Source organism: Hylobates moloch, unplaced genomic scaffold (assembly GCF_009828535.3).
Source record: "Hylobates moloch isolate HMO894 unplaced genomic scaffold, HMol_V3 SCAFFOLD_22, whole genome shotgun sequence".
Classification (NCBI taxonomy): domain Eukaryota; kingdom Metazoa; phylum Chordata; class Mammalia; order Primates; family Hylobatidae; genus Hylobates; species Hylobates moloch.
The window spans coordinates 20,265,102-20,284,135 of NW_026652297.1; the positions used below are offsets into that span (position 1 = coordinate 20,265,102).

Below are 19,034 nucleotides of genomic sequence, written 5' to 3' on the forward strand. Positions count from 1 at the left end.
TAATTTAATAATTTGACAAGTTAATTTAAAACGTTCTCCATTAAATGAGTCTGATGAGGCTGTGGAGAAATAGGAACGCTTTTATACTGTTGGTGGGAATGTAAATAAGTTCAGTAATTGTGGAAGACGGCATGGCGATTCCTCAAGTATCTAGAACCAGAAATACTATTTGACCTAGCAATCCCATTACTGAGTATATACCCAAAGGAACATAAATTATTCTACTACAAAGACACATGCACATATCTGTTCATTGCAGTATTATTTACAAGAACCATGACATGGAACCAACCCAAATGCCCATCAATGATAGACTGGATAAAGAAAATGTGGTACATATATACCATGGAATACTATGCAGCCATAAAAAAGAATGAGTTCATGTCCTTTGCAGGGACATAGATGAAGCTAGAAGCCATCATTCTCAGCAAACTAACACAGTAGCAGAAAACCAAACACCGCATGTTCTCATTCATAAGTGGGAGTTGAACATTGAGAATAGATGGACACTGAGAGGGAAATAGCACACATCAGGGCCTGCTGGGGGGTGGGGGGTTGAGGGGAGGGAACTTAGAGGATAGGTCAATAGGTGAAGCAAATCACCATGGCACACGTGTACCTATGTAGCAAACCTGCACGTTCTGCACATGTATCCCTTTTTTTTTTTTTTAGAAGAAATTGTTTTAAAAAAGAGTCTGAATTAAATCAGTCACCTTGCATTAAAACCCAGCCTCCAGGGCAAGTGGCTCTAAATTTAATCCTGTCTCCTTGGTTACTAGCAAGCTTGGCCCCCTTGCATCTCAGTTTCCTGATCTATCAAATGAGGATGTTGACACCTACTCAATAAGCTTATTGTGAGAAGACAGTAATATCATGTAAACAGAGCAGAGTTCAGCATTAAAGATGTAGAGTTAAGAGTAGCTGAGGTTTTATTATTTTTGTCATCTAGCAGATTCCTCTAAAAAAAAAAAATTTCTCCACTCCCTCTCAATAAGGGCAGCCCAGCCTTGAGTTGTTAATCTCTGGATTCCCTTGGCCCCAGAAAGAGCCTTTTCATTTCTTGGCTGAAAGGGAAGTGGTCTAAGGTGGGAATTGGGCTCCCTGCTCAGGTCTTCATGTGGGAGGACCTAGGTCCATGCAATATGTGCGGCATACTTAAAAAACCCTTGTTGTTTATATGAATGAAATTCAAATGTAATTGGGTGTCCTATATTTCATCTGGCAATGCTATCCTAAATGGGCATGCATTGGAAAGGAATGTAGCTTAAAGCGGGTATAGAAAGGAGTCATTTACCCCGTGGTAAGTGTTTGCTGAATTCTGGAGAGTAGGGGGAAATTATGGAAACATAAGGCAAAAATCCAAATTTTGCTGGAGTCCAGCATTCACTGGTGACACATAGACGGCTGCCCAGCGTCAGAGAAAAGGACCACTGTGCAGGAAAGGGCATCTCTGCAGCTAGCCCCTATAGGAGCAGCTCAAGGAGGCTTCACTATAGTCCAGGGCCCTTGGATTGTCAAGAGGAGCTGAGGACCCTAAATATTGCCTGCACTGTACATTCTCGTCAGTCTTAGCAGATTGGGGGAAAAGAGAAAGAGAATATTTCTTACAGTCTGGAGGTTGCCGAGCATTCACATCAATCATACATATAAAGTGCTTAGCAGAGTATCTGACACATGGCAAATGGCCAGTAAATGGTAGATATTATGATCATTGTGATCATCCAAGACAAAATTCTGGTAAAATCATCATAGCTTCTATTTACCTCTAGGCTACCCCCTTCCCCAACCCATCTAGACTTTGGGCTACTTTTTCTGATTGCAAGTTTCTTTTTAGCTTCTCTGCAGTATCAAAAAACAACAACAACAACAACTCTCAGCTCTTCATGCTGTGAACTAGTAGTGCTCATCTTCTGTCCTTCTCATCTACAGAATATAGGCAGATAGGCACACGGAAATGAAATTCACATCATAACAATTTTGTTTCTCATTCCTAGAACAGAGAAAGGAACTAAAAATATAGGTCAAAGAGAAAGATAGAAATTTATTTAGATATTTCAGATTTCTAGACCTCAGCACAAGTAATCAAGAAATTACCAGATCACTCAGTGTTTAACAAGAAAAAAAGCTCAGTGATTTTCCCTTGAAAACATAATTACAGCCTTGAATTTTTACCTCAATTATGTACATTTCAACGATTCTAATTTAAATCTATGATTCTAATTTGAATCTAAGAAATACTAGCATGGGTAGACAAAAATAGATAAGAAGACAGACAGACACAAAGATTTTCATAACAGCCAGTAAGTGCCAGATCTAGGATTTAAAATTTGGGCATTCGTATGCCAAAGTGCATACGCTTAACCACTCTGTTTTTTCTGGTGTGTGTGTTTTTTTGTTTAACTGCGTATGTAGTAGGAACTCTCCTGACCAACCTCCACTTTAGTGACTCACCTGATAAATCAATGTTCTCCCTTTCCTCTGTAAAGCATGAGTGATGCTCCCATAAAACACTGAGTGCCTGAAGTTCCGCTTCACCCAGTGAAAGAACAAGCTTACCAAGATGAAGGCGGGTTTGTCCCCAGCCTGTTTATGGCAGTTGTTATAATTACATAATTAATCAAATATTGTGCAAATCAGCAGGATTTGAGTGTGAGTAAAAGAGGTTTATCGCATCTATGAAAACCAGCTTAACTGCTTTAAAAAGACTCAGTAAAAGAAAGTTATTTTTTAAAAAATTGCCAGTGTACTAGATAACATTACAAAAGATTGCATTTTTAAGATTATAAAAATCAATAGCTCTTTCTGTTTCTGTTTTGAATTGTTTCAAAAGACTTTCTCCTTTAAAGAAACTGAAACTGGAAATTATTGATAACATAATATTGGATGGTTTATAAAGAAAATACATGAAATCCAATCAGCAGGGCTCATACTCAAAGAAGCCTTGGCCCTATACCAAAAGATTGGCAAATTAACATTCATTTATATGTATTAAGTTAATTTTTTAAATTTCAAGTATGTGAGAAACAATAGTTTCTGAGAAGAAAATAAATAAAAAAGAAAATAACATTTTAAAAATTCAAGTGTGTTTGTAACCTTTTAAAGTAGTTGCCTGCTTCGGTGACTTAAGATTTGATCAGTCCACACTCGGTTCCTTAGGGCTTCTACTGTAAATATACACAACTCTTCAACAAACTGTTAAAACAGAAGGGGGCCAGGCATGGTGGCTCACACCTGTAATCCCAGAGCTTTGGGAGGCCAAGACGAAGTCACTTGAGGCCAGAAATTCGAGACCTGCCTGGGCAACATAATGAGACCCTGTCTCTGCAAAAAACAATTATAAAATTAGCTGGGCGTGGGAGTGCATGCCTGTAGTCTCAGCTACTTAGGAGGGTGAGGCTGGAGGATCACTTAACCCCAGGAGTTCAAGGTTACAGTGAGCTATGATTGTGCCACTGCACTCCAGTCTGAGTGATAGTGTGAGATCAAAATTTACATAATTTTTAAAAGGGATGAAGGATAAGATAGGAGGTGCTAGAAATGTTGCCTTTTTACTTCATATTCTCCTGCATTGTTTGGCATCAAGATAAACAAAGTTTCAGTTTCTGGTTTTTTAATGAATGGACTTCAAAATCTTTTCTTTGTTGGAGGATAGAGGAGATGGGTACATGGAGCAACTAAAAAAAACTTAAGAAAAGTTTTTTGTTTAAAAACTTCAAAGTTGGAAAAACCCTCCTACCTTCTTGTAGAGGATAGCTCGTTCCACTAATGGAAACTTTACTGTCCACCGTCTCAGAGCAGAGCTGGTTTGTAAGCTTGCTTCCTAATATGGAGAGCTGCAAAAAGGATTCCAGGGGGACTGAATACTTCCAAGGAGGATATGATGCTATCTTCTCCAGGTCCTTACTCTCTGAGACATTGTGGGTGCCCACTGCATAGATGGTGACGCCTGCCCTTCGGAGGCGAGAAGCGGGTCTAGATACACTGTCTTGGGAGAAGCCTTCCGTGATGACTACAGCTATCTGCTGCACGCCGTGGTTGGACCGGCTACCCTTCTCCTGAATGAAAACCTCGTTCCTCAGGAAATCTAACGCAGCACCAGTCTTCGTCCTTCCTTTTCTTTCCCGGTAGGTTAATTTGTCCAAATGCTCCAAGATTTTGGCTGGATTCTGAAATGCATCCAGTGAAAATTCAAGTCGTGGTTCCTCACTGTAGAAGACCAAGCCAAATCTCACAGTATCAGGATGAATGCTTAGAGAACTGACAATGGTCTTTAGGAAATTGACAACTTGTTGGAAATTGGGTTGCCTAATCCTGCTAAATTCCTCAATGAGGAATACTAAGTCAGCCGGGATAGCAGTTGCGCATGCTGCAAACAGACAAAACCAGAAAGAACGGCTTTAGCGTAAGAGCATTAATATAACATAAAGACAACATTAATATATAAAAGCTGCATTATGATGTACTTTATATGTTACATAATATATTTCTTATTACAATTATAATAATATATATCATATGAACTTATATTTCTACATCTTGCAATTTAAAAGAAGCCTTTATTTGGCATGATGGCCAAAGAACATCACAGGGTTCATACCTATTTCAGAAATTCTCTTGTGGAAGAGTATTCACATCACTTGCAATCTATTTAAATATATGAATATAGACAGTAAAGTGCTTCAAGATTGCTTTTCAATTTATCTAAGTCCATCAGAAGAATCTGAGTCCTGACTAATTTTTCTTCATTTTTCTAGTTTCAAGAGACCCTGGGTCAAATTCTCATTTATAGGCCTGAAACCTCCAAAAGATGAAAATTAACTGTGGCTGTTAATTTCTAAACCTTTCTTTGATCAATGTCATGTCATTTTAACAGAGGCAGCCTGAAATGTTGCAAGTTTCTATGAAAAATCTTTATCCAAATATGAGGCTAGCTGGCTGTTTTATTTTGCTACAGAAGAACTTTCCCTTCCACTTACCTCAGATGAAGGAATAAAACATAAACTCGCTGCCAAGAAGAATGCAAACACCACTCTCTCTATTTGAGACAGTGGCTATTGCAGGGAAACCCACTGTGTCCACATAGTGTCAAGGTCCATATCTGCTTTGATCTGTGAAATAGGAAATCTCCCTAGCAGAGAACCAAAACCATACATGCGGAAGCTTGAAACCACTGTGTAAACAACTGAATATTGTGAAACAAGGTTTAGGGGCAATAGAATAACCTTTTAACTTTCTCTTTTGTCTCTTGGTGTCCTGAAATTTCCCCTGTGGTCCTTTTTCATAAAGAATCAAAATTCAATCCTAGATTTTAAAAGAGGGTGTTGTCCACAATTTTAGCAAGTCTAAAACACCGACGCTAGAAACTCCAGACATCTTTGACATCTCCCTTCCTTCGCCTTTTTGTACCAAGTGCTGTTATCCTCCTTTCAAATTGTCTTCAGGATTCCTTCCGTTTCCTCATTATCAGAGCCACCCTTGGGCTGGGCCCAGACATCCTCTCCATGTGGCCAGATGACAGCTCAGCCTTAAAGTCTTTCTGAGTCTGAGGCGCCATTTGGAACCCAACCTGCCTGCTGAAGGTTTCCTGAAAGACTGCTTTGGTCATGTCATACTTCTTGCTTAAAAGTTGCCCACCAATTACTTCTAGTGTCTTTGGGATCCTGTAGTCAGGGTCTATCATACCTAATCCAATCTCATCTCTCACTACTTCTATACTCTTCCACTGATCCAAATTGGCTCCATTTTAAACTTTCTTCCACATTCATCCAGACCATTCCCATTTCCACACCCTTACCAGGAGCGTAGACCCCTTACATGCTTCTTCCCCTTGCCCAGGGTACCCTCCTCCCTTCTCCTATATATTAAAATAATACCTGTTATAGAGGGACCAGCACAATTCCTTCCAGCCCACATCCTCTAGTATGCCCTCCTTTTGTACTATCTATCTCTGCTTAATATAGTATCTCCATAAGGTGCTTCTTAGTTCCTTATTACCTCTGTTTGGATTTTCCTCTTCTTGTCACATATGTGTTTGTTTTTTTCTGCCCATAAATTTCCAAGGACCCCAAGCTCTAATTGTTGATAGGTCTGGGCAGAGGTGTGACAATTCCAAGAAAGGAAAAATTGGCCACTTCTAGCTGTGGGGCTCAAAGGATGCTTCATCAAGAGGGTAACTTAAGAACTGAAGGGTAAATTTTGACTGTGGGCATCACAAGCTGATATTATAGTGCATTCACGAGCAGAGACAGAGGTTGGAATGCATGATATACATACAGCTAATTGTGAGTAGTTCAGCTTGGTCGGTGAATAGAATGTGTACAAAGACTTATCAGGAGATAAGGCTCAGTGGTTCTCAGCCAAGAATGGTACATATCTACAAGGGACATTTTGGAAACGTATGGGGATGTTTTGGATTACCATAATGATTCAGGGATGATACTGGCAGAAACTAGGGATATTAAACCTCTGACAATGCACAGGACAATTCTACACTATGAATTGTCCTAACCAAAATGCCACTAGTATCTCCCTTGAGTGTCTTGGATACCAACATAAGGAAGTACTTTATCTAATCTGTGGGGAGAAGCCTGAGTGCTCCTTCTCCTGGAAAAGGTATATGGTAATTTAGATTCTTACTCAGAAATATTATCTCCTTACTCCTTATTTCCATGGTAAGATATACTTTTCTACTCTACTGATCTCAACATAGCCATATGACTTGCTCGAGCCAATGAAATGTTAGCAGATGATGCAGCAGAGGTTTGAGAAATGCTTATGCAATTGGTTTTCTCCCTGGTACCTCTGCAATTACCAGGAGAAGAATGTGCCCAGACTAGTCTGATGATCCCAGGAATAAGAAGAGAGATATGTGGAGCAGAGCCAAACCTAGATCAACCAACACCCAGACAAATCCCAAATCTGTGAAGAGGCCCAGACAATATCATCAAGGCCATTTGTTTGGGCCCAGCCAAGATCAGCTGTTCCTCAACCGATCTGTGAGAATAAGTGATTCTTTTCAGCCACTGACTTTTCACCCAGTTTGTTATGCAGCATCATTGTGACTATAGTTAATTAAAACAAGGTTGTGCCTGAGGCATCCCATGCTTCCTACTCTTTCCTGTCTGCTAGTGCTAGTGCCCCAGTACTGAGGAATCCAGAATACCCACCTTCTCTGCTCTTTCCCCAGACTTTCCTCTTACACTGAGATCTCCCAGTGGCTCACATACCCTAGGACCAAACTTTACCTCCTACAGCCTCCTTGTTGGCTGTAATCCTGTGTTCCTGCTGTCCAGTCCCTTGGATCACCACATTCATATCTTCTACTATGTGTCTGACTTCATCTTCTCTCTGCATATCATAGACAAGGTCTGGGGATCCCATCCCTTCCAGTTCTTTCCTGTCAAAGTCCTGCACACCCACAGACATAACTTTCACACCTTTCTCTCTTAGTCTCTGTGCAGCATCCTGGACTTCATCCTCTGATTTGCCTGAATTAATGACCACTGCATACTGGGGAATGCCCTGGAGAAATCGGCTTCCTGCTTCCTCCTGGAAGAATGTCTGAAGAAGGTATCGCAGTGCCTTGCCTGTCCTCCTGGAGCGACCCAGGGGCACAAAACGCTCATGAATGTGAGCTATCATCTCATTCTGGGTCTTGTAGGTATTGAGCAAAAACTCAGTGTGACCTTCATCACCATACTGAGCCAGCCCAATTTGGTACTTGTCCCTGCCAACCTCCAGCATGCCAACCACTCTGGAGAGGAAATTCTGCATCCTCTGGAAACTGGCCCGTGATGTGTCCTGTGATGTGTCAGCCAGAAAGACCACGTCTGCATAGGCTTTGATGAATTCTGGAAGTAAAGGGAAAGGGAGACCAGGGGGCCAGAAAAAGACAAAAGGAGAAAGTAAATCAAATCAAACTCTCATGAAAATTGAATATAAGGATGGTTTTGTGTGCCCAATGTGAGAAGTACTATCTTTATACAACTCTCTGTATATTGTACTTCCCTTCCTGTATGTGGGACTCTATCACAAGGCTTTTCCTCTCTTATCGCCTGCTGCCTTGTTGTCTGTTTTATTATACTAACCTACCTTTCAATTACTCTTGTTCAAACAATAGTGGAGGCAAGGGAAGTTAACTGAGGACACATTTTATGCTAGAGCTTTTTATACACTTTATCTGATTTAATCCTCATAAACCTTTCTTCTAGACAAGTATTATTTTCTTTGTGCAGATGAGAAAATGGAAGTGAAAAAGTGAAGCCACTTGTCCTTGCTCACATAACTAGAAAGTGGCAAAGATAAGATTAAAAAACAGGTCTTCTGGCTTTCAAAACCCATGCTATTTCCTTTGAACAACATGGCAAGATGTTCCTTTCTACCCACAAGAACTCCATGCAGCCTTCAATCCCTTCCCCTAGGAAGTCTCCCCAGGTTCTCCAGTGATGCCAGTACTCCTTGCCCTCCCATAAACCCAGGGTATTCTGGGTTATATTGTAGTGAGCTGGCATGGTTGGAATCTTGGGTTCTAACACAGCTTCTTACCTTTTATCTTACCCTCCACTGCTGAGCACAGAGTCTGAAGAATACTTCCTGAAAACTCCTGCAGGATATTGAAGTTTTCGGTGTTGAAGAGAAACTTCTCAAATGGCTCACTGGCTATTTTTTGCAATTCTTGGACATCCTGGACATTGACCCCTACCACATACACAACAACTCCATCTTCTTTCAACCGGTCAGCCACCTCCTGGACCTCATCATTTGACTCCCCGTCAGTCACCAGGATAACTATCTGAGGAACTCTGTCCTTGGCCCGACTGCCAGACTCCTCAGTCAAATAGTTGGTCCTGATAAACTCCAGGGCGCTCCCTGTGTTTGTGCCTCCTGTGCGGTATGGCAGATTCTGGATCTGCTCCAAGACCGTGCTCTTCAGAGGGTGCTGGTTCAACTGGAAGGCTGGGTAGATGTTGTCATTATACTGGGCAAGTCCCACTCGGACACGGTCACTGCTGATGTCAAGCCCCAAGACGACGGAGTAAAGGAAGTTCTTGACTTTCTGGAAGTTTTGCGGTCCGATGCTAGTTGAACTGTCTACTAGAAACACAATGTCTGCCAGGGCTGCTTCTCTGCAAGCTATAAGAGAGACGGCAAAAGGGATTGGATTACTAGATCCTCACTAAAAATGCTTTGAACCTTTGAACCAATGGTTCAAGCTGCTTGGAACCAATGCAGAAAAGAAGAATAATGGCAGGCAGCCTATACTTAGTGGTCCTCAGACACTACCCTCACCCCAAATGACAGTGTGCTCAGAGCAATAACATTAACATCCCCCCGTACCTTTCCTTCTCTCTGCTCCATCACCTTCTGAGATTTCAGACCTGCTCTACTGATACTTCCAACCTTGAAATCCACTTAGATAATCCCTTAAATTTTATTAAGAAGAAAAGTACTCTGTAAATTAAGCAACATGCTAAGAAAGGGAATGTATTCTTTCCAGTCAGAAAAAGCCATCAGCCTCCTATCTTTTGACAAAGAAACTTCATATCTAGGAGTGTGCTGGCACCAGCTGGTCAGAAAGCCGGAATATATCCCATGTTCCTTGACACATCTTATTGCAGCTCTATCATTTAATAGCTCTGTGACCTATTTATCACTCATCTCTTTGAGACTTAATTTTCCTCTCTGCAGCACTGAAATCTTTACACCAACCCTTATACTCTCGCAAGGTTGTTTTGAGGATAAAATAAGATAATCTGCTGTAGCAGACAATGCCATGCTCTGCTCCGTCCTTTTGGATTTCTTTTTTACCATTCTATGCACTGCTCTTTGGAAAACTACCCTCCAGCTAGTGAAGCTACTTTTCTCACAATATTTAAAAGCCCAGATCCTTGCTTGACCCAGATTCAGGGTCAAGACAACTTTGAGGCATAATGTACACCAAGTTCCCCTGCAGGATCAGGCTAAAACCCTTCACAGAATTTTTGCCTGAAATCACACCCTTCCTTACTTTTCTCTCCTTCTCTGTCCTGAATACCCCACATCCTTACTGACCATTGCCCCGGGAGCGCTTCCTTAGCAAATCATGTGTATCCAAATTCTTGTTTCAGGCTCTGCTCCCCAGGAATACAACCTAACAGCCCTGCTCTAGTGGAATGGGTCTGCTCTAAAAGATCTGGGATCCAGTCCCTAGTTCTGCAATCCACTTGTGGTAACTTTGGCTTCAGTTTTCTTATCTGAAAAATGCAAACAATAATACTAATTACCCTATGTATCTAACAAAGTTGAGGTGATCGGTCAGATGAGCAATGTAAATAAGCTTTGAAAACTATACAACGCCAGGCAAATAGTAGCTATTATTACTATGCATATAAAACCTCTTGGTAAGCCTCGAAGTACTGTACAAAAGGAAGATACATAATATTTATTTGCCCATACAAATGCAATACTACCACCACACACCTGCTGCATCAATGGGTCAAAAGTTTTAGCAGTTCTTCCAATTAACATACCCTATACAGAAATACCATAATAATGAATAAATCAGGAAGAGTCTGTCCTCTTGTGGGTTTTGATGGAGCCCACAAGCATTCTTCTCCTTCTCTACTCAAAGTTGTGTGCTTTATTATGGAGTTTAGTAATTAATTTATAAAGAATTTCCACCATTTTATGCCCTATCACCAATAGAAGCACAAAGTTGATGACAGGCATATCATCATCACAGGTTATGACAAGTAATAACAGGTAATGCTTGTGAGTACCTCTGGTTGGCCAGGTATAGTGCCAAGCACTTTACTTGCACAATTTTGTTTAATGTTTTTAACAACTCTCTGAGGCAGGTACTATCATCCTAGGAAGAAAATTTAGATTCAGAGAGGTAAAGTGACTTGTCTAAGATTACCCTTTCTCTACTTTGTAAGATTTGAACACAGATCTTTATTTTCCCTAAATTAACAATCTTAACCAGTATATTAAACCAACAGGCTTGCAGTTAAAGTAGCAAACATCCTAGGGGAACTACTGCCCCTCTCCCTTCCTGTCCTTCCTCCAGGCAACATGGGTAAGTTAACCTAGGAATAATAATGTCATTCTAGAAACAAAGAAATCTTCATTCAAAAATGGACTTATACTATATCAGTATATAGAACCAGCACAAGGCCCACAGGATTTATAAAAAGAGCTGATGAGGCTTTGGTCAGTGATTGAAGAGGAGCATAGGGTTGGCTTCATGAAATTTTAATTTTAAAATTAAAACATGCACACATATGAAAAATAAGAAGGATGGGCAGAGGGATGAATAAGAGATCAAGCTTTGAGTTTCATGACTTCCAGATCAGAAATTAAAAAGAAAAAGCCTTTTTACCTGGAGAGACGTGGTCAACATGTGGAGCTGCCTTTGCCAACGTATCACAGAGCTCCTGCCGCAGCTTCTGGGCGAGATTGCTCAGACCAGAGAAGTTAGGAAGAAAGGAGGTAAAATTCTCCTGAGGACTACTGGCAATTTCCCTGAGCTCTGCCCAAACTGCATCTCTGACGCCAACAACATAAAGCAGGATGCCTGCCCGCCTCAATGCCTCCGCAGGTCCATGGACATGGTCCTCAGCTGGCCCACTGCTAATCACCACGGCGATCTGAGGTACCCCTTGGCTTGCCCGGCTCCCTGATACTTCCTGGAAGTGGTGGTCTAGAATGAACTTCAGGGCCAGGCCCATCTTCTTGCCCCCAGGCTTAAATTGAAACTGCCGAATGTGTCTCAACACATCACCTTTGCGGTGGTAGGAGGAAAGCAAGAACTCTGAATGGGGCACATCGCTATACTGGGCCAGACCCACACGGATGGTCTCACTGCTGATATTGAAGCTGTTTACCAGAATGTACAAGAAGTTCCGCACACTGCGTGCATGTTGGGGGTTGATGTTTGTGTCCACCAGAAACACAACATCTCCCAGAGAGGCCTCCCTGCAGACTGGGAAAGAGAGTCACTTTCAGATAAAACATAACAAATGACAGCTACTGGCTGGAATCTCATCTCTCCAGACTCAGTGCCTTTACTCCTCACAGATCTGCCTGCACAGCATGCAGCCTAGACACACCATCATCTTCCTTGTCTTCCCATGGCTACCATCTTCCCCTGCTCACCTGCCACTCTCTGTTCCATTCTAATAGACATTTGGCCCTTCAGTTAGATCACCCACCCAGCTTTCCATTCATCCCTTGACCTAAATAAAAGAACCCAGTTTTCTACCAGTAGTGGATGCTGTTGGCACCCACCTAGATTGCCTTTACTGGTTGGCACACCTATCCTCCAGCTGCTTCAAGTGCTACCTGTGACTTTCTCCAGAGTCCTAACCTTGGCTGAAGGGAGTGGCCTCAATTGGAGACACCTGGGAAGTTACACCACTACCACCACCCTGGGTGGCCAATGTCTAATCGACATGGAGATACCAATGCCTGGCCCACTTGCCTTCAGTGAAACAACCCTGCAGTGTTATTTAGACTCCATCACCACCTCTCATGACTCAGGCCAAGGCTTGACTTTACCTATAGTCTTCATCCCTTACTCTAACCCACTTCTCTTACTTCCTTACAGATTTTTTTTCCTAAAGAGTACTTTCTCAAAATAATGTGCTCAAATCCCTGTCCCAAACTCTGCTTCCAGGGAACCCGACCTAAGACATCAGCTTTCCAGCTTTGACTTCTGTACTCCCTGGCCACCACCAGCCCCTTTTAGTATGATCGTTGGCATTCCTAGATGTGTGGTTCACATGTGTCTTTTGGCTCCCTGAACTCAAGCTGCACTATGCAGCTACTTCTCCCCAACCCCAGCTACAAGCCTGGAAACCACCATCTCAACAGTGGCCAGGCCCATTTGTACCCCACCTCGGCCCATCCTGGCCTCCAGCATGGGAGAGATCAGACACCAAGTGGCTGCAGGACTGGAGCAAATTTTGGTAAATTCTCATAGGATCATGTTCTTTTATCTTTGTAATGTAACATTCATGATTGTGCTTATTTAATTAATGGCAATTTCCCCAACTAGACTGTGAGCTCCATGAGAACAAATAACCATGTATTTTGTTTGTTTGTTCACCACATGAGCATCTAGCATAAAGCAGATACCCAAAAATATTGAGGAAGGAAAGAATAGAGGAAAAGAGAGAAAGGAAAGAGACAGCACTTATAAGGATGGAAATCTTGAACATTAATGAAAACAAATAATGGAATTAAAATTTTAGTGCTAGAAATAATTATATGAGACTGTAGCTGCTAGACATGTGGCAACTGAGCATGTGAAATATAGCTAGTATAACAGAAACTGAACTTCATGTTTTACTGAATTTTGATTTATTTTAATTCAGAGAGTCACATGCAGCTAGTGGCCACTGTATTGGACAGCACAAGTATAAAATAAGGAGTCCAATTCAGCTATCTCAAAGAGAATGAAAATAAGGCCTAGAAAGGCAAACTAACTCATGTAAATCCATTCAAAGAGCCAGAATTAGGACCCAGGTCTCCTGATATCTAGTCCACACCCTGAACTGCCATGAAGATTAAATTAGAAATCCATATTACAGAAAGGCAAAGGCCAAGTGAGAGTCTAGACAGAGAGGGCTTGGGGAGGTTGGTATAATCCAGGGACACTTAATCCACTTGTCACTTCTGAAGTCCTGGGTCCAACCTCTCAGAAGTTTGCATAACGTTGGTCATAAAGCCAAGTGGAATCTATTTAGATCACGGAAAAGGCAGACGATAAATGAACTTCAGGTCCTTTAAGCTTTATTTCCCTTCAACCCTCCAAAGTGCAGTCTTACTGGGAGGAGAGAATTCAATGACTGTTCCAGGGATGGCTGACTGGCTTGTCCCCTTAACATCTCTTTCAGGGGTGATCAAATGCAAACCACGACGTGTTCCCCTGATCTTTCAAATCAGAGGAAACCACACAGCTGTAGAATATTTTCGAGGCAAGTAAGTTTCAGTTCTATCACAAACAACTTGAGAGATGTATTACATTTTCATAGACTGTCACTTTCTTAACCCCTCCACTAGTTCTTTGAATGTTTTAGAAGGTGTTTGAAACATGAAAAGACTGTCACAGCTTCTGTTCACAAGTGAAGGGAGCCAGAGCCAAAAGGAAAACTGAGAGAGCTTCATGGTTTTTTTCCCCCAACAAATAACAGCCTGTGTAATTATATTTGAATATTTAAACCTCAATATTGTCTCACTGGCACTTCAGGCTACTCAAATAATCTTCTTCTGATGAGACTTTCATCTCGGAAAGTCCCAACAATCTATTAAAATAACTGCAAAAAATTGCAGATGTGTCACTAGCACTCAGTGAAGCTATCCATCTTGTGATGATAATTACTCCTCGGAACAGCTCTGCCAAAGAGAAAAGGCAGAATGCAGAACAGACTCCTGTTTACAAAAGCATTTGAGAACCTGGTAATACATTTCAGAGTATGGAACTTTTTAATATCTATTTTTTTTTTCTGTCTGACTTTTTGCTTTTTTTTTTTTCCTTAGTATTTATTGATCATTCTTGGGTGTTTCTCGGAGAGGGGGATGTGGCAGGGTCATAGGATAATAGTGGAGAGAAGGTCAGCAGATAAACAGGTGAACAGAGGTCTCTGGCTTTCCTAGGCAGAGGTCCCTGCCCCTTCCGCAGTGTCTGTGTCCCTGGGTACTTGAGATTAGGGAGTGGTGATGACTCTTAACGAGCATGCTGCCTTCAAGCATCTGTTTAACAAAGCACATCTTGCACAGCCCTTAATCCATTTAACCCTGAGTTGACACAGCACATGTTTCAGAGAGCACGGGGTTGGGGGTAAGGTTATAGATTAACAGCATCCCAAGGCAGAAGAATTTTTCTTAGTACAGAACAAAATGGAGTCTCCTATGTCTACTTCTTTCTACACAGACACAGTAACAATGTGATCTCTCTTTCTTTTCCCCACATTTCCCCCTTTTCTTTTTGACAAAACCGCCATCGTCATCATGGCCGGTTCTCGATGGTGGCTGTCTCTTCGGAGCTGTTGGGTACACCTGCAGAAAGGCTGTCACTTCACACTTGGAAGGTTGCACAGCGGCCAGGCAGAGGCGCTCCTTACTTCCTAGACGGGGCGGCCAGGCAGAGACACTCCTCACTTCCCAGATGGGGCGGCCGGGCAGAGGTGCTCCTCACTTCCTAGACGGGGCGGCCAGGCAGAGACGCTCCTCACATCACAGACGGGGTGGCGGCCGGGCAGAGACGCTCCTCAAATCACAGACGGGGTGGCAGCCGGGCAGAGGCGCTCCTCACTTCCTAGACGGGGTGGCGGCCCGGCAGAGGCGCTCCTCACTTCCTAGACGGGGTGGCGGCCGGGCAGAGACGCTCCTCACTTCCCAGACAGGGCGGCCGGGCAGAGACACTCCCCACTTTCCAGAAGGGGCGGCCGGGCAGAGGCACTCCCCACTTTCCAGAAGGGGCGGCCGGGCAGAGGCGCTCCTCACATCCCAGACGATGAGCGGCCAGGCAGAGACGCTCCTCACTTCCTAGACTGAGTGGCGGCCGGGCAGAGGCTGTAATCTTAGCACTTTGGGAGGCCAAGGCAGGCGGTTGGGAGGTGGAGGTTGTAGCTAGCCAAGATCACGCCACTGCATTCCAGCCTGGGCAACATCGAGCATTGAGTGAGCGAGACTCCGTCTGTAAACCCAGCACTTCGGGAGGCAGAGGTGGGCAGATCACTCGAGGTCAGGAGTTAGAGACCAGCCTGGCCAACATGGCGAAACCCCATCTCCACCAAAAATACAAAAACCAGCCAGGCGTGGCGGCGCGTGCCTGCAATCCCAGGCACTCGGCAGGCTGAGGCAGGAGAATCACGGGAGCCCGAGGCAGGGAGGTTGCAGTGAGCCGAGATGACGCCACTACACTCCAGCCTGGGCAACAGAGGGAGACCGTCTCAAAAAAGAAGGAAGGAAGGAAGGAAGGAAGGAAGGAAGGAAGGAAGGAAGGAAGGTTATATCTATTTTTTTTGTCATTTGGGGTTAAGTACTGAAAAAACAAGTGCCTACCATTCACTATAAGCTTCCAGATTCTGACTAAACTCTCCTTCAATGAATCGATTCCCTCTTATTATGAAGCTTCTGTAATATTTCCTTTTAAGATGGTCACTACCACTAGATGGTTTTCAGCTTAAAGAAACCCAGGTATTACCAATCCTCTGTGACTTGATGAATCCAAAACCAGCTTCAAGGAGGATGATCCCCCAAAATATCTTCCAAGTCTCCATTCTAGATGTGGACCTAGAGAAAAGAAGAAACCTTGTAATTAAAAAATGTGCCTTCATGCACTTAAAATGTGTCCAACACATTGACTATAAATTATACCTCATGAAGTTGATTTTTTTTTAAAGCATAAGGATGTCTTTCCCCACATCAACATAGGCTTTATCAAAATAAAGAGGGAAATGTTCCCACATTGTTTCAATTATGCAAGGAAAATGGTCTTGCTGACCCAACTCGGGAAGAATTTTGTAAACACTCAGAGTGTACACCTCAGACTTCACTATTTAAAGTTGTCCAGATGTGGCTATAAAAGAAGAAAGCATACAGGACATGGCATAGAACTTCCATTTCACACACTGCATTCATTTGGTGGGTCATAAACATTTCTGAATGATTTTGTTTGTATATTTATTCAAGAGTGGAATGACCTGATAAACAGCTGTGGTATGCTAAAATATTCAAGTATCTCAGGAGCACATCTGCCTGGTCAAATAAGCCTAGTCTGAAAATACCTCATACACTCTCAAAAAAAAAAAAAGCAGAACATCAGACCTCCCTCCCCAAAGCTTAGATCCATTTCCAAAGGGGTCCATGGAAATTGTCTACTCTCAATTCCATTTCTGTTTTTTTTACTCTAAGAAAGTCCATTTGTTTAAAAATAAGAACATAATAATCCCATTGAATGAGAGGTTCCAAGTGGAACAGGGAATACCTCATCTTTATATTCTTGGCTAGCCAATCTCACAGCTGCCTTCAGCAGAATGTATGTGGTTAAAAAGCAAGGACTCTTGGAGATAGACTGTCTGGTCTTGAGTCTTTGATCCACTATTTAATAGTGGATCTTAGGCAAATTGCTTCACTGTTCTCTGCCTCGGTTTCCCCATTTGTAAAATAGGGGCAATAATAGCACCCACCTTATAGTGTTATCAGGATTGAGTTCATTATTGTAAAACACTTTACCCATTCCTGGCACACAGAAAGCACTCTTTAGGTGTTTGTTAAACAAAATAAACCTTCTTGGAGCCCCAATATGTAAAAGTTCAAAAGAATTCTTCCATGTCTTTACCATTGTGAATAGTTAAAGCACATTCTTAAACAAACCAAAGAGTTTAAGCAAGAATCTCTAGCATGTCTAAATCACTTCCTAGTCTTGGGTTCTTTAAATAGAATATTGTGTGGAAGTGATCATCACAACACCCAGGAATAGCAGACACCCAACAGCTGCGTTTCTCTTTCCAGAAAGTGTTAAGTGCAACCACCCCAACTCCCTAAAAACACGTCTCAACTGTTCATGCTCAACTTACTCCTTAAGAGGGATTCAAAAATTTGAGATAACCATATTTATTTTATTTACTTTACTATTTACACCAACAGAAAATACTGGGAGAAGTCTTGACTTTAAAGCAAGCCCATAGGCCTTGATTCTGATTTGAGCTTGGCTATCTGCTCTGCAGACTTGAGCAAGCTGTTTCACCTTTCAGGTTTTATGTGATGAGTCTAGAGGGCTTAGCACTGATTTGAGCCAACTACTATATTGACCACTATATTACAAACATGCACCAGGGAATTGGTCCAGTGTTTTTCCAGGAAATAGATGTGCTATAATTAGATTTCTCTGTTCCTCAGTTTCTACATAACTTCCCACTAGTGCCTCCTCCCAGAGGTGTATAAGTAACTAAAGGAAAGATACTTTAAGACTGTAGATATCCTATCCTTCAATAAACTTTTACCCAAGGGTAAAAAAAAAATGCCTGAATCTTAAAGAATAGATTGCCCTAGTGAATTAACAACTGTATGAGGGTAAAGAGCTTGAGAGTCTGAAGGTGTGAAAAATGATCCAAAATAAATTAATGGATCATCAACATGATCATCACCATCATCATTGCAATAAAATATTACACTTCCAATTTTGAAACACTTGGGTTAATAAAGTTATTGGAAAAACAAAATCTTTAAGTAAAGGTTTTATTGTATAAAACCTAAATATAGATATTATGTCTACATTTTCATTTTCCATTATGTCCCAATTATTATTATTATTCATGCAATTAGTCATAAAAAATTAGTATTTTTAGCTAATTGTAAATAAAGCACTAGAGCTGTTTATGAAACTCTAGTGGGAAAGTCAAAATGATAAACATTTATAAACGGTTGTAAACATTTTACAGCTGTGCATGTCTGTGTTATATCAATGAAGAGTTAAGTGTCTATGTATTAGAGTTTTAATATCTACATGATATGTGCTATTTCATTAAGATGTTTATATCTTAAGCTGCTGAAGAGATTTTGCATTTGAACACATGGGGCTCTTCATGGAGGCAAGAAATAAAGCCATTAAATGAAATGGAATTAGATAGGGATGGCATAGAATACTGATTGTTTCTGGGAATAACTTTAATAGTTTTGCAATAGAAAAGATTTCTCTCAAAAATATATTGCTCAAATAGTTAACCAACTAAAACAGTCTATTTTTTAAGATTCATTTATTCAGTTTAAAAGTTACTTTGCAACTACCATAGTAACAATTGGCTCAGGAAGAATCATCAGAGATTGCTAAAACCATTGGGTAAAAGTTTGTTACACAACAGAATATGAATATATTTTCAAAGTATCTTCTGAAAAATTACTTAGAAATTACAAAGGGCAAAAAAGTACCATTACAATGGAGAAGCCTGATGGACATGACTTAACCAAGTGATCAATTACATCAATAACAACAGGATAAACCAACATCATCACCTCCTGATATTATGCATGAGAAAACTTAACATCAC

At 41.6% G+C, this 19,034-nt stretch overlaps 1 protein-coding gene across 1 annotated transcript in view; it reads right to left on the reverse strand.

The window, feature by feature from the left end:
- LOC116462088 (collagen alpha-4(VI) chain-like) overlaps window positions 1–16,265 on the reverse strand; it is a 90,855-nt gene extending 74,590 nt beyond the window's left edge. Inside the window, exons 1-6 of the mRNA XM_058433735.1 lie at window positions 16,190–16,265; window positions 11,360–11,962; window positions 8,545–9,132; window positions 7,245–7,850; window positions 3,737–4,366; window positions 2,452–2,583 (exon numbers count right to left, since the gene is read on the reverse strand). Coding sequence (XP_058289718.1) covers window positions 2,452–2,583; window positions 3,737–4,366; window positions 7,245–7,850; window positions 8,545–9,132; window positions 11,360–11,962; window positions 16,190–16,265 — 2,635 coding nt within the window. The remainder of the gene's footprint in view (window positions 1–2,451; window positions 2,584–3,736; window positions 4,367–7,244; window positions 7,851–8,544; window positions 9,133–11,359; window positions 11,963–16,189) is intronic.
- Between the last annotated feature and the right edge of the window lie 2,769 nt (window positions 16,266–19,034).